Here is a 15,393-nt window from a genome sequence, read left to right as displayed (position 1 = left end):
AAGGAGTTCAGAGAAATAGACTAGAGGATAATATTCTTAAAATATTTCATGACTGATCATTTTATGTCAACTAAAGTTGACCATATAATTGAACATACTTTGTTTTTCCTGCATTTGCATTCTCAAATTATTAGTAGCAACTTACATTTACCAGTTTTCTTATCCATATTTTGTCTTTAGAGTATTTTTGAGATCATTTTTCATGCTTTGTATAAATTCTATGAAGTTGCAACAAATATAACAATTTTGTTATATGTTTGTGCAACATATAGCAACACATAATCATCTCACATTAATTAACTTTGTCTGAACCATAATGATCAGTGTTTTTGTAGTGTACATATTTTTATTTCTATTTTTTTTATTTCAAAGTCAAAATAAAAAAGAATAACAAAGAGAAAAAAGTATATAAAACCATGAAGTATCCCCCACTGGTTGAATATTGATAAATACGTTTCAGCTATAATAATTATCCCCCTTGAAAACAGGTCCACAATTTATAACTTTTTTACCTTCATATTTGAAAAATTACTATACAACATTAAAAACTCACAAATATAGAAATTGATACCATTTTATGATTTTTTTCCAGCAGTCGTTAAGCTATTTACCATAGTCATTCAGTCATTAAGCAAACCCATTGTTCATTATGGGGAATTTTCATTCAAGCCCAGAAATGAACACTGTTTTTCAGCAAAATAAAAATAAGTCTTAAATTGTAGTCAAAGTGTCAATCTAAAATCTGGTCATGTGACTGCATGGGGAAAGCAGTTGTTGGAACTGGTTTATAAGTGCCTTTGTGGGGAGGGTGTCTTGCAACTTCAAATGGTCACTAAGTGATTGGTCATAAGTTGAAAACCAGCTAAATAAATTGGCATCAAAAGAAGGTTTAATTTATGTCCATTTAAACCTGAAGCCTAAATTGCTGCCATTCACTCCATTCATACATGTGCCCACCTAACTCACCCATAACTGGAAAGGCAGAAATCATCCTGAGAGGAGCAAGGAGTGTGCACTCTCAGTGCAACCATCAGGAGTAAACTCAGCACAAGACAGTTTACCTTGAGATACAGATGAAGATAAGAGATTTTTGCCTGATCACTCCTATTTGCCTTATTTAATTTTGTATTAAGCATGCATCCTTGAAATTTGGCCATTTTGCTACCAAATTTCATGCTTGAACTTGGTGCTTTTGGGGGGCTAGTAGTATAAGCAGCACCTTTTTACAGTAGTTTGAAAAATGTTCCATAATAAATTATTCTAAAATAAATAAATCTTGTTTGGCATCTTGGTTACTGATACTTATTCTGGGATGAATCCGGAAGCTCTCTGCTTCAATTAATTTTCCCACCTGGAGGCAACTCAAATGGCTTTAGGGGTTTTTTTACTAGAAGGGTGCAGTGCTACAATAATTATAGAATTAAGCATGATTTCTTGAAGACAAGGAATTTGATTTGTGTTTGACCATGCCACAAAGATGGAAAGATGAAGAGGATTAAGTTTAGAGTGCTCAAGATAAAATTCAACCCTGTGTGGTACTTCCTTTCTAATTGTGTTCGTATTTGCCCTTTGCAAGGAATAGATATGAATACTATTGACACTGGATAGAGAAGGGCTAATCTTACAAATGTAACCTGTTGTACTTTTCTTCTATCTCTGCTTTCCTTGAACAGCTCGGATTGGAAAAATGAAAAGGAGGAAGCAAGACGAAGGGCAGGTATGTCCCCTCTGCAGCCAGCCTCTCTCAGGATCCGAGGAGGAGAGGAGTGGGCATGTCGAACAATGCCTTGCAAAGGTAGAAATGCTAAGGAAACCCTTGCTGCCTCTCCTTTCTTTCTTCTACACTCTCTGCTCTGCCTGATATCTGGATAGAAATCGAAGTTGCCAATTGAAGACCTGAGACCTGAATGTTCCTTTGCAGATCCACTTGATTACTTGCTTATCATTTTGGCAGTCTTGTTACGTTACAGCCAATACTCCTAGCCTTTCAAATGAGAATGGATTGTAGTCTCCGTTGCTATTACAGTAGCAGTGACAATCAGCACCCTCCCCACCGATACAGAGATTGAGCCACTGAAATGCAATGAGAAAATGGCTAGATTTTTGTAACAGCCCTTTTTGGAAGGGGAGGGGGGTAGGATTCACTCATGGAAATTATTGCCCTTAAAATACCTTAAACATGAAAAAGGACCCTCTAAAATTAGGATATGACTTAATGATGCCCCTATGCCGTTGGGCACCTTACTATTGCCCTACAAAAGCATAGGAGGAAAATTGTGGCCTCTAACTTTGGTATCTTCAGAAGTTCTCCTAAGTTACAGGAGGCTTTTCCTACTTCTCTGGAGCTTGATTATAATATGCAATTTATTAACATTAATGCAATAAAACTGAGACGTAAACATGTATTGGAGCGGAGAAGTGAAGCCAGTTTCTTTTCACCCTCAAAGTTATATATGTAGAACCTAGATGCTACTCTCCATTTAAGAAAAAGTGACTATACACATCTAGTCAAGCATTGCTCTAGTTTTAATAAGTTTATTGGACCTTGGATCTAATTTTCCTACACCATTTATAGCATTTGTGAGGGTGCTCAGTAATTTCCTGGTGGAGTATAGCCTGTCATTCGCAACATGACAGATATCACATTCTTTAAAATAGCAGACCATGGCCTGGTGTTTTTATAGTTGATGATATTGATGTGGCTATTTTTGATTAATGAATTAAATCATGTCTTCAAAATCAGTCACCTGACTGTTGTCCTTGCAATTTAGTATATAAAGCGTTGAAGTAGTCACACACATAAATAATTGTGTTAGCAATTCTTGCAGATAGTAGTATATGAGAACTAACAAAAATAATGCTAAAGCTTTATCCAGAATGATCAATTCTAATCTACATAGTTAAAGCTTCAATTTTTTTCTTTTCCAAGCTTTCTCATTTTATTGGAATTTTTTTCATACGATAGACAATACTAAAATAAGATTAGGAGTGGTGGTGGTTTGGAGGGGGGGCGTAATGCAGGGTTTGATGATAGCTCTGATTTATTAATTTAAACAAAAGATTACAATCTGTATTAGTCATTGTATTTCAGTTATTTATAAATTTTAGACAAATTCTTTCTGTAGTGCGATGGACATTTTTATTTTTCTTCCTTGTAAAACAGACCATTATACCTTCCTTCATCAGATAGAATATTAGTCAGAAAATTCTCAATTCAAGTTCCATTTTGACAATTCATTGGCTCAAGATAATATTAGGCATTATTTAAATAATCTAGCCTTGAATTTCCATAGTTCTTTAAATTATATTATTTTCTTGGAACTCTCATAATTTTAAAACAACACTCTCTGTAATGTTTTGCCATTGCTCGTATGCAGTTTAACCTTGCAAAATTCTCCATAATTTACCTCAGCATCCCTACTAGGATGAATAGTATCTATTTTCCAAGATTCTAAAAAGATGCTTAATGTTTTATTTACTCAGAGGGAGGGGTCATGCATGTTGGAGGATGACCCTGTTGACATTGAGAATGAGAATGGTAATCGCTTTGAGGAATATGAATGGTGCGGGCAGAAGAGAATACGTGCTACCACCCTCCTGGAAGGGGGCTTCAGAGGTAAATTTCTCTTCTTAGTTCTTAAAACTAAATTACTTTTGGGGAGCTTTTTGATATTATTAAATGTTGTACTATTGATAAATATAGTCTTACAAACTGTAAAATGCATCTGTTTTCAGTGTACATTGAAACCTGCATTTTTGTTAGTATAAAAATTCTTCTTTTTTTTTTTGCATCTATGAAAACAAAATTAAATGGTTGGAATTACAAATATTGCATTAATATTGAGATAGCATCGGTCAAAGTTGGAGAGATATTGCCAAGGCCAGTCAGTTTCAGTGACACTCTGCATTTTAAAATATTACGAAAAATAACATAGTAAATAGCCCCAATCTACAATGACGAAAGCAACTTTATCAGCTGCTGTTGATTTATGGAAGTTGACAGCTAAGTCACTTTAGCACCTGCATAAAATATTAAAGGTCCAGTTATGCATTTATCACTCTATCTTTTTTAAGTCTGATAAATGACAATTCACCAACCTGCCATACACCTTCAGCACTCCAGCCCTGAGGGTTTCCAGACAAACAAATCTTATTTTTCCTCTTTCTCTTCTTTCCCCTGTGACAGGAAAAATGGCTACAAAGGAGTGAATGAGTTATGGTAAAATGTCACCTTTGTGAGTTTTATTGGTGAATGTAATTTTAACTGTGCACCTGACTCTTTTCTTCTACTCAGCCTTTTGGTCTATGTCAGGATTCACTAAACTGATTGAGAACCTTGTGATTGTGTGGAAAATGTTGCATCCTTTCAAGCAGGGAAATTGATATATTTCTCTATCACAGTTAAAGTTTGCAACCTGCCATATGTAATAATTTGCATTTTAATTTAAAATATGCAAAGAAAATCACACTAGTGCAAGTAGGTTTCAAAATTAAATCATTTAGTTAGTGTTATAAAGCAGTGTTTTTCAACCACTGTGCCGTGGCACACTAGTGTGCCGTGACATAGTCTAAGGTGTGCCGTGGGAAAAACACCTTATATATAGTCAATATAGGCACAGAGTTAAATTTTTTTAACATTTTCTAATGGTGGTGTGCCTCGTGATTTTTTTCATGAAAAAAGTGTGCCTTTGCACAAAAAAGGTTGAAAAAGACTGTTATAAAGGATACTTCTAGGCAATTGTTCCTAGCCAGAGTGATGCCAAAATGATGAAACATGAGTAGTGACCTCATAATATAAACTTTTGGATATGTATTGCAGTATTGTATGAAAGGAACAGCATGGTATGTTGTGACTTGGCTAGAGCCTTTGGAGCTGTTATCAGACTCTGACAGCGAGGGGCCTTATAAGTCATGCTTGGAAGAGGAGGAGGGCTCTGGACAGGGGTCTGATTCCGAGCAGGGCTCAGAGAGACTAGTTGGTCCCCAGGTACTGACTGAGCCTTGGATCAGTGGGGAGGAGACAAGAGAGGCTGAGCAAGAACCCTCCTGTGAGTCATTTCGGGATGCACGTAGGAGAAGAGCTGACCGACCGTAAGGCACAATTGAGGACTCATAGGAGGTGATTACACACAGTTGTTGCTCATTAGAGTCTTCTCCTACGGATAAAAGGACTGATGGTGCCATGCCCTGGTTGCAGAAGTCAACGTTGTTCGTTTATGGAGAATTCAGTTCCGATCCTGTGTGAGTTTGTGAGACACTTGGAGAAGTGATTTTGCTTCTTGAAAACTTGGTGCTGTAAGAGTTTTGTTTCTGTATTCTGCTGCGTAACCCTTGTTTGAAAGAGACTTTATCTATGTTTATTTTGGGCTCGCAGCCAGTCTGAGCCGAGACTGATAAAGGCTTTCTTTTGGCAAGCTTTGTGTGACTTTAGTTTTGGAACAGGCTAAGTGGGGGCCAGAACAATGGTGCATGGTTCACTTACCTTCCCCATCCTTCCCAGCCTCTGCCTATGGATATCTATGATGGTGTTCTCTTTTTCAGGTTTCCTTTATACTTTTCTATGTGAATAAATCATGGCTAAAGCGGATGGGTCAGAGTTCAACCATTTCTTTTGGAGTGTTCATGTGTTCTTATGCAGTAATCAAATGATTTATTCTTGTCAGATATCCTAGCCTTATTTTTTGCAGCACAATAAACTAGCATTGGTAAATCTTCCCAACAAATCTGTCATATCTCATGGATTTCCTGTATCAGCTTCAGGCTTCCTATCATACTAATGCAAGAATTTTATTTTTTGTAAATAAGAGTTCCGTGAAAATAGTGTAGAGGGGTGTCAAACTCAATTTCATTGAAAGCTGCATCAGGGCTTTGGTTGACCATGGGGGGGGGGGCACAGCTGAATGAGTGTGGCCAGCTTGGCACCACTCCCCAAACAGCTGGCATGTTTCCTCTTCGCATTGGGTAGACTGGGCCAAAGCCACGCTGGCCTGATGTTTTCTCTTTGCATTGGGTAGAGCAGGCCGAACCGACACAGGTAGACTGGGCCAAAGCAACACAGGCCTGACCCTTACCATTTTCCAGGATGGCCCCGTGGGTCGCATCTGGCACATGTGCCTTGAGTTTGACACCCCTGGTATAGAACATTCAAGAAGATAATATAAGTTGCATTGGTATAATTTAGAAGTTTTAATTAGAGCAATTTTCCATGCTATTTTTATCTTTTTCAAATAATTTTGAGTACTCTAGTGGCTCAACCATTTGCTAGATAACATTTTGATAATCCCTTTTCTTTAAAGGTTAAGCGGAAAAAGGATAAATATATTCAAGATAACATTTGCTTCCTGAGTTTCTTCTTAAAACATAAGTTGTTGCTAAAACATATACTTGCAAAACTCTTGAATTGGGTATTTTGTCTTAGATACTTTTTAAGAGTGAAAACCTACATTTATATCCCACTGTTAAGAAGAGCATTAATATCTTAACTGATTTAAACCTGATTCCTCACCCCTGAAATATTTCTTTGTGATGGTTTATAGTAGGCTGGATTCCCAGGGGGGCTCAGGTACATTCCAGAAGAATAAGGGCATCTCAGTCCAAATATTTTGTGTTAGTCGAAGAGGGCGAAGTCAGCCCCTCCCTAATAGTTTTCAAAGTATATGATACCAGTAGATGCAGATAGTAGAGTGCTTCAGTTTGACAAGATTCTGTCTATATATGTGGATCTATAAAGAACACAGCTTGGAAGAATTATGTGTCTTCCTTGATTTGGGGGCCTGACATTTTTAGTAGTATAGTTTACACTTTGTGTTAAGCTATAATTTATTTAAATTGTGATTTGCTGATGACTTAGAATGATGAGAAATCCAAATGTGTACCTTATTATTAAAACAAACCATGGCTCAGCAAAACGTGTGAACCTATCAACTATGATCTGTATAAATCATATGGTATATAGTTAAATGGTCTGTAAGGCTGAAACTTGTATTTCACAGAAGTAGACTTGTTAGTAAATATCAGTTCACGCAGTTTATGAATTTCCTTTATCATACCATCTTACTATTTTCACAATCTTGGCAGATTAGTGCAATCTATTTGGTTTTCTCCCCCATTTTTGTTTAGCTCAATATTTCCTAAAATTCTGATAGTGAGGTACATTTTTCTGATTAAAAAAAAGGTAATCATTGTTTTAACATATGTATACAAACACAAAGACTTATTTAGGAAAAAACCTGTGGTTGTGTAGAGAGCAGCTCTTGTTCTCCTTGCAAGTAAAATTCACTCATCTTCCAGTTTGGAGTCTTTGGTCTCCTTCCTATAGCAGCAGATCCTTTGATGAAGGATGCAAATTTTTCATGCTCCAAAAGTTCTGTGTAGAGATCCCAGTGAATGGAACAAATGTACCTCTTGGACTTCTATATCTGCTAGATCTTGTGGAAGGTTATCTTCTATTATCTGTGTCTAAAGTTCCACATGGGGTTTGCTCCAGAACTAGAGGCACTGAGTTTTTATTGTCTTAATTTATAGTCCTAGTATTTATAGCAATTCCTCATAGTCTTTAAGAACAGCTGCTCATTTTCGTTAAGTGTTTCCACTATGAGGTTATCCTTTTAAAGAATTACAGAGTGAGGCTCAAAAATGTTTTTTTTCTTTGAAAGCTTAGCATTTTTTAACATGTGGGCTATTTGAAAGAGTGAGTGGGAGGGAGAACGGGTGACAAAAGTGCTTTATCTGAAAAGAATCATATTGGCTTTGTGCTGATAGAGGTTGCTGTCATCCCTTAAATGGCTTAGTGCAGTCAAAAGGCGAGCGGACTTAAAACAGTGTCTTACATGAGGATCGATGGAGGAAACATGATGGTGGTAACTATGAGGAAAAAAGGGTGAAGGCAGGAGAGATAACAGTAATGATTGCAGGGAAGGGAGCTGGAAGCAGTTTTGTGGATGGTGGTTTTTTTTTTGGCAAGCAACCTGTCTTGAAAGGGCCAGGTTGGTTCCCAGAATGTGGCTGCTTCTGTGTGTCTAATCCCCCCAAAACCCTCCCTCGTTGTCACAATTGAGCTATTTCATTCAAGGCCTACAAGGTTATCTTTCTGGATATGTCAGTATCACTTTTATGAGAGTTTTGGTCAAACAGCATCTTGTGTCATTCCTTTAGCCAAAGTAAGTAAATGGGGAGGGAGCGGCACTTCTGAATGGCACAAGGGAAGAGCCATCTTCTGCTGGGATGGGGGGGGGGATGGTATGTCAGTTTATCGATTGCACCTTAGCCAGGAGAGCTGCAGGCATAGCTCCGTGGGCATGAGCAGCCACACTCCTAATGTGATTGAAAGGCAGTTAAAATGGCGGTGACCTTTTCAGGGGGAATTAGATTGCCTGCCAAGAGTAGTTAGAGGGAGTGATAACGCCAGCTTGAGGAAGCTGTCCAGGCAACTTCAGAGAAAGAGGGAGACAGACAGACAGGAAAAGCAAGCCAGCAACATCCCATTTAAGCTCTGAGCTCTGCTGTCTGATAGAGCTGAGATTGCTGCCCCCCCCCTCCAGATATGAAAGGGTTGGAAAATATAGTTAAGTTGTCTTTCTTTGCCATTCCCGTACTAAATCTTTAAGTATGACAACAACTGGTCAACTCTCTGTTCACTTGACAATCTTGGAAATTTCATTGCTTTGAAATATTCATTAAAGCAATGTTTAAGGTTTTAAAAGACTGATTATCAGGAAGCTAAGATGAACACTGCAAGATCTTTTCTTTAATGAGCAACCTAGAATAACCTTGTATGTTAGCTTGAAGGTGCTGATAACCCTGTTAACAAAGAAGCCTTATCTTTCTTGGTATACCATATTTCTTTGCAGGAAAGAGTACTAGCCTATAGGAAGTCTATTAACTAGTATGTCTCTGAATTCCACATACAATAGATAGTAAAAAAGATAGCCATTATGCCTTCTCTCTAGTTTTTCTTGGTTCCTAGATGCTGAACTCAGTGGACTGATAAATCTGATCAGCAGGATTTTTCTTAATTTGCCAAGTGAAAGATCAGCACAGAACCCTAATTTTCTGCAGCAAGAGTTTTTCATGGTTTCATCTGCACTTGTTATGACTGTTGGAGAATCAGACTGATTAAAATATAAATGCCAGGCATTTCCAGCAGATGGCTGTCATCCAACTGGTGGTTCGCAGCTAATTGAAATGTTTTGGTATGGGCACTGATGTCACACTATGCTTGCTGCAAAATAAAGTGCTTACGTGGCATCAACTATAGCAATTTTTGCTTGTGAATGTGTATAGGAACTAGAAGCTTTGTAAATATTGTAAATAGAAATGGTGGAGCTCTCTCTGTAATGCAGGAAACAAACCATCATGACAAGTTCAGTTTAAGTATCTGGGTTTTTTTCCTGCCGATATGAGAATAGATTTTTGCCTGTCCTTTCTCATTCTCCTAAGATAAAGGCATAAAGAAGTAATACATTCTTTATTATAATTTATGCCAAATTTGTGGGGGAATCGTTTTTGCATCTCTGGAACTTCAGAAGAAAGGAAAATGGCTTTGCAAACCATATTCTATATAAAGCTATGTGGCCTCTATCTGCTTTTATTAATTTCTGGTTCTATTAATTTGTCACCTGTTATCCTTAACTTATGACTGGTTGCCTAGTGACTATTCAAAGTTACAACAAGTCCCCTCCCCCCAAAAATATTATTTTTCACTCAGATTCAAAGTTATGGCATTTACAGTCATTTGCACAATCTCATGGTCACAGGAATGCTATTTACAATGTTTTTTGCAGGAAATCATGTTTACTTCTGGTAAAAATGCCCCATATTGAACAATGGATTCACTTAACAACCATGACGTTCGCTTAACAACTGCTGCAAAAAAGGTCAAAAAATTGTGTGCAGTGACTCGCTTAAAGTTTGTCATGACTTAACAATTCATAATAAGGGCTCACAATTATAATTTGATAACTACCTGTAGTTGGATTTTTAAAAGTTGTATGGCTATTTAAGATCATATCAAAGAGTGCGGGCCAGTGATATTCCTGCAAGTTATAAGGGCATTTTAGGTGACCACTAAGGAAATAAAAGGAATCTCTAATATTTACATATCCTTTCAATACATCTGTAATTAATTCTTGATATTCATAATTCTCAATTGATCTACTTTCAATTTGACAATAGAAAATGAGGTTGAAAGAATGTCAGCAGAGTAACTTAAGATAGCTTCATAATTCCTTAATTACTTTTCTTTCAAGTTAAAAGATTTCTTACCTGAGGGACTATTCCTCAAGTTCAGTGCTTATTTTTGTCTACAATTGGTTTTTAATTATTTGCATCTTTAAAGCTTACAGCTGAAAATCTAGCATACAACTAACAAAAAGCCACTTAAAACAAATCTTGTAATTTTCAGCCTTTATAGATTCTTGTAATCCTTGTGATGTACAAATATGCTTATGCAGTACTTGGTTTTTTATTTTCCTTATCATGTATCTGAGAGAATAAATATAAAAACCTGTCAAGTTCAATTTTATCCTCTCAGAAATCATTCTAATGTGTGATTGTTTGTGTATTTATCTTGTTAAAATTATATATAAACCTAAATATTTATCTTAGCATATAATATATGTTGAATTAGTTACATATCTCAGGATGACTAATCTTGTTTACTTACAGTATTAAGAGCTATTTAGGATTCAGATACCTTGCAACTATGTTCTACATCATTTTTACCTATCTATTTTGTGGTGCATTGAAGTGACTTGTGTGGATTGTATTTTAATTTTTTGTATATTTTTCAGAAAAATAAGAAAAAAATAATGCACCAAAAAACTATATGTCTACCTAGGCAATAAATTGAATTGAAATACTTAGCTATGTACATTTTGTACAATTAATAATATACTTGAAACAGAATTTAAAGGTGGGAATTTTTATAAGCATTAATGAATAAAATATGTTAATTTCCCAAAATCTTGCACAAGTGACTTTTGAATAAATAAAACACATTTTGGAAGAAATCAAGATGATAATTCCTTAATTGCACAGAAAGCAGAATAAATAATTCAGAAGATGGAGATACAAATATGACTAAAAGGCAACTGAACTTTCTTGGTTTTTTTCTTTGAAAACATTTTGCCTTTAGAAAGAAAACAGTTATTTTCCATTGAGTATAATGGTGCATCTCTTCAATAATATATAATGAGGCCTTACATTGCCTTTCTTGGCAAATATTTTTGGGGTTCACTATGCTTATTACTCTTCTGTGTCCTTCTTAACAAGTAGAAAAAGTGAGAAAAGTGCCTTCACGAAATGAAGAAAATGTATTATAGTCAGCCTTTATATAAACAGCATAGTCTTCAAGTAGGCTAGGTTTTGAACTTAATATTTGCAGATTCTATAGATCCATTAAAAATACCTTTTCATTAAAATTAAGTGTGGCATTTTATTGTTATGAAATTTTTGTGAGGTAAAGTAGATGAAAATTCAATGATTTGTTTAGGGTTGACCACAATATTCCCTTTCCACTTCAAAATATTTAGCACTAAAAGCTGAGATTGGGATATTGTTGCCAACTTTGGATTCATACACTTTCATAATTATAAGTCATCTGTTATCAAATTCAATCAAATAGTAATGAGCAGGAGGTTGAGCTAGATGATCTCTGTGATCTCTTCCAACTCTTATTCTAGCAGGAAAAAAGACATAGAGGAATGGCTTAAAACCCTAACCCTAACTAAAAAGTAATTTCATGCTGGAAATTGAGATAATCCATTTTGAATGCATATTTTGTTTGTCGCTAAACTGTATGTTTAGCTACATTTCGCATTTGCAGCATTCTTGCTATAATTGTGTCTGCACACACTCCTATTTTCAGTATGAAGGCTGCAGATTCTAATTCAGTTATTTTTCCCTCTAGCCATCTGCCCTGAACTCTCTCCTGGGTTTTGAAGTTGCCTTTCAAACACATCTGCAAAAATATTGATTGAGACTATTTTAATAACATTTTAAAATGCAGTTGTTATGATCGGACAGTATTTTTATTTTTTTTTGGCATTCTGTTTCCCCAAAAAGAAAGAAATGTGGTTCCTCAATGACTTGAAACTGCTACTTGTCTTCGCATGTCGTCTCTTGCACCAGGCGGTAAAATGCATTATTGAATAGTGCCCAGAAGGTGATTAATTGCATTTGACACACGCCAACTCCTTGCCTCCACACTGGATAATTGCATTGTCAACTATTCAGCAAAGTGGCAGGTGACACTGTTGCCAAATTGATTGTCTTAGCATTGAAGCTCCTAAGACTGTCAGCTTTCCAATCGATAGCGTTTACACAAGACACCGTGACTGCATCTGTAACTAATTTCAGTTTGAAACTGGTAAGACAGTGAGCTGCCCCTATTTTCTGGCTTCATGTATTTAGTCACTTGTTTCCTTTACTTGTACCGCAGAGTTTATCTCAACTCACTGCCACTTCTTCCCTGGGAAGTGAATTCCTTTTTTTATTCTAGCATAACAGGTAACAAAATCAGTGATATATGCTGCTGATTGAAAAGCAGGAAATATTACTCCAGGCTAATGGGTGGCCCCAGTCTTTACAGTCAGTTGCTTAATTAGTTGATTAATTACTAGTTTTCTTTCATCTTCAGGACTTTGATGACATTTAGTTTACAGTGAGTATAAAAGCTTGTTTTATCAAATGAAGAGCCATAGTCTTTCAAGCAAGTTTGAGTGAATTGTTTCACAAGCAAAGCCCAGTGCTGCCATTGGGGTCTGTAAAGCAAGACACTGCTTTGGATTGCTTACCAAGCTTTCTGTTTCATGCTCTGCTGCTTTAGAAAAATCCTTCTCTCAGCTTTTCTATCCTCTCTATTATTGGCAGAATTGCAATGCAACCTGATCTCTGTCAGTGTTGCTTATTGATCCAGTGATGTGACCCTCTTTAGTAATTCAAGATTACTCTAATTCCATCTTTCCTCCTCCTCCCCCCTCCATTTTTTTCCTCATGGGAAGAATGAGACACTTTCATGGAAATTTCACCAGTAGCTTTTGCTTGCAAATTTCCTTTAGGATAATAGTCTGCTGCAGAACAAGCACAGAAATGTTTGAGTGTCTTGTGGGTAAATGCTAGGTTGGGAATGGAAGAATTGCCATTGCGGTTTGGATGTAGGATTCTCTTTTCAGATGGACCCAAAATGGGATGGAAGCACAAAAGAACCTTATGCCTTCCTGTTACCAAAGCTCTGGGATTTGGCTTAGGGAAACTGTCCAGTATTGAGCACCTATCTACTTTTTCTTTTAAATGTTTAGATCTAGTCTAGTGGTTGCTTTCAGTTAGGAAAAAATGGACTTTCCTGCCTGTCTCTGGTTAGGTTTATTTTCAATAGTGCCATCGGTGTAACTAATGTAACTCTTGCTTACCTGATCATTTATATACATCATTTATTTCAATGATTGCAAATTATTTTCCCTTTGCTTTTTTTCCTAAACTGCATCCCTATCACCCCATGTTCTTGTTTTAGCTTGTTTCTTCAGCTGCTGAAATATCACAGAAATCATTGCCAGATATTGTGCCTAGGAAATAGGTGTGAGTCCCAGCAGCACTAAAGCAATTTTGTTCATTTTTAATTTTCCTAGACTAAGAGGGGAGAGTATGTTTCTCACAGGAACTAGAAGATTGACAATTTGGATGAAGAAAATACCATATGCAAACCTAATGAAGCCATTCAATTGAATTTCCTGTAATAGTCCTTAGGACTATTCCAAAATGCATCCTTAATGCAGTCTTCAGGCATGAAGCAAGCATGCCAACTATTGAGGTCCAGACTTGGGCCAAGTTTTTAATTTCAGGACTCAGAATCTTGTTTGGCCTTTGCAGACTTGGTTTCTCTTCTGAATATTTAGTCCAAAGAACATGGAGAGGCCAAATCAGTAGTAAATAAAAGAATTAGGGGACATTGATTGTCATAATGATATAACCAATGCTTCTGAATTCTGTAAGCAAATGTTAGATATCCCCAAGCCCACTACTGTGGGGTATCTATAACAATCTAACTCTAAGCAAATGTAGATGGGCCTTTTCCAGAGCCCATTTTCGTGACCTCACTTCAATACTCTTGACGGGAAGATTTTATGGAATTCCTTAGTTAGAGACTTCGCTCTTATCCACACAGGTAGAAACTCTTGCTCATGTCCTCGTCATTTCTACGTTTCAGAATCATACTGATAAATGTTATGTTTTTTACTGATATATTTATATTTGTTATTTATTTTGAATATACTCAAATATCAAATGGCCATATATCTTATCAATATACAACTGGGCAAACTTTAATATGTTGTTTTACTTTATGGTCTTGGGGTTTTTTTTCTTGGATGATTCTCTTTTTCTATTGTAATGGTAAATCAAATATAATAAAGATATTGAGAAAATAGGTGTTCCTCGTGTGGCTGTTACATACTTCTAGCAAAACAGTTAACAAAATCTGGTGTTTAAAGGGGAAAAAGCTTGAGCAAAACACTCTTCCTCCAAATTGTATAAATTGTTTACCTAAATGGTAAAGCCTCATTTTATTTTTGATTGTTAAAATCTTTCAAGCTAGCCAGTTAAAAAGTAAAACCAGGTGGAATTATTGATAAGGAAGGAACTGCTTAATGTCCCTTATGCTGCCTGGGAGAGTGACAGTTGGAAATATATATTATAAACTTAACTCTTCAATCAGCATTGGACAATTCTTGTGGCAGCCATGAACTTATGTATTCTTTACTTACAGATTTTTGCAATTTATAACCGTTTAAAAAGTTACCTGTAAGTGGCAATTAGCAACAGTATCCACAAATGATAACTACTTAAACATACATAGGTAAATGTTAGGACCAAATTCAATATTAAAAAATCAGGTTGAGCAGCTCTGGAATAGCTGGAGAATGAATAGTTGACCCTAACAGTCCAGATGGTGGCTGTCTGAAGCTAATATATGCTACGTACAGGACATATTAACCAGCAGTTGTTTTTTGCTGTTGTCAATTGGACAAGTAGGAGATTTGTCATTTTGTTTATAAATGTTTTAGCTAAGAAAATAATTAGGTGCTTTAATTTTATTCAGTTTTAAAGTTAGATTATGAGTTGCTGGCACAAATAATCAACCCAACTAAGAATGCAATTGGTATCTTCACCTTTCTGTCTTTTCTCTTGTGACTGATTGCAAAAGAACTTGCTTTTTTCATTGGCATTATTTTTGTTGTTTGCTCTCCACAATGAAGTATTATCCATATGCCATTTGTTCTGTAAGCCTAACTATGCAAGGTGCATTATTTCTTTTATTTCATGCTACCATCTGCGTATGAATGTAGTATAGATGCAGGTACTCTTCCAATAAAAAGTACAGGATTTTGTAAGACCATT

General features: G+C 36.2%; 1 protein-coding gene across 3 annotated transcripts in view; it reads left to right on the top strand.

Moving 5' to 3' along the window:
• Positions 1-15,393, top strand: part of RNF220 (ring finger protein 220) — a 388,384-nt gene that overhangs the window by 314,474 nt on the left and 58,517 nt on the right. For 2 of the 3 annotated variants that reach the window (XM_087719789.1, XM_087719791.1), the window contains 2 exons: positions 1,674-1,795; positions 3,484-3,616. In XM_087719789.1, the coding sequence (XP_087575915.1) occupies positions 1,674-1,795; positions 3,484-3,616 (255 nt within the window). The remainder of the gene's footprint in view (positions 1-1,673; positions 1,796-3,483; positions 3,617-15,393) is intronic. The other variant, XM_087719790.1, reaches the window with a different exon arrangement.

This window comes from Thamnophis sirtalis, unplaced genomic scaffold (assembly GCF_051295495.1).
Source record: "Thamnophis sirtalis isolate CommonGarterSnake01/CBP01778 unplaced genomic scaffold, rThaSir2_p1.2 scaffold_7, whole genome shotgun sequence".
Taxonomy (NCBI): domain Eukaryota; kingdom Metazoa; phylum Chordata; class Lepidosauria; order Squamata; family Natricidae; genus Thamnophis; species Thamnophis sirtalis.
This window is presented reverse-complemented; position numbering and strand designations above follow the sequence as displayed.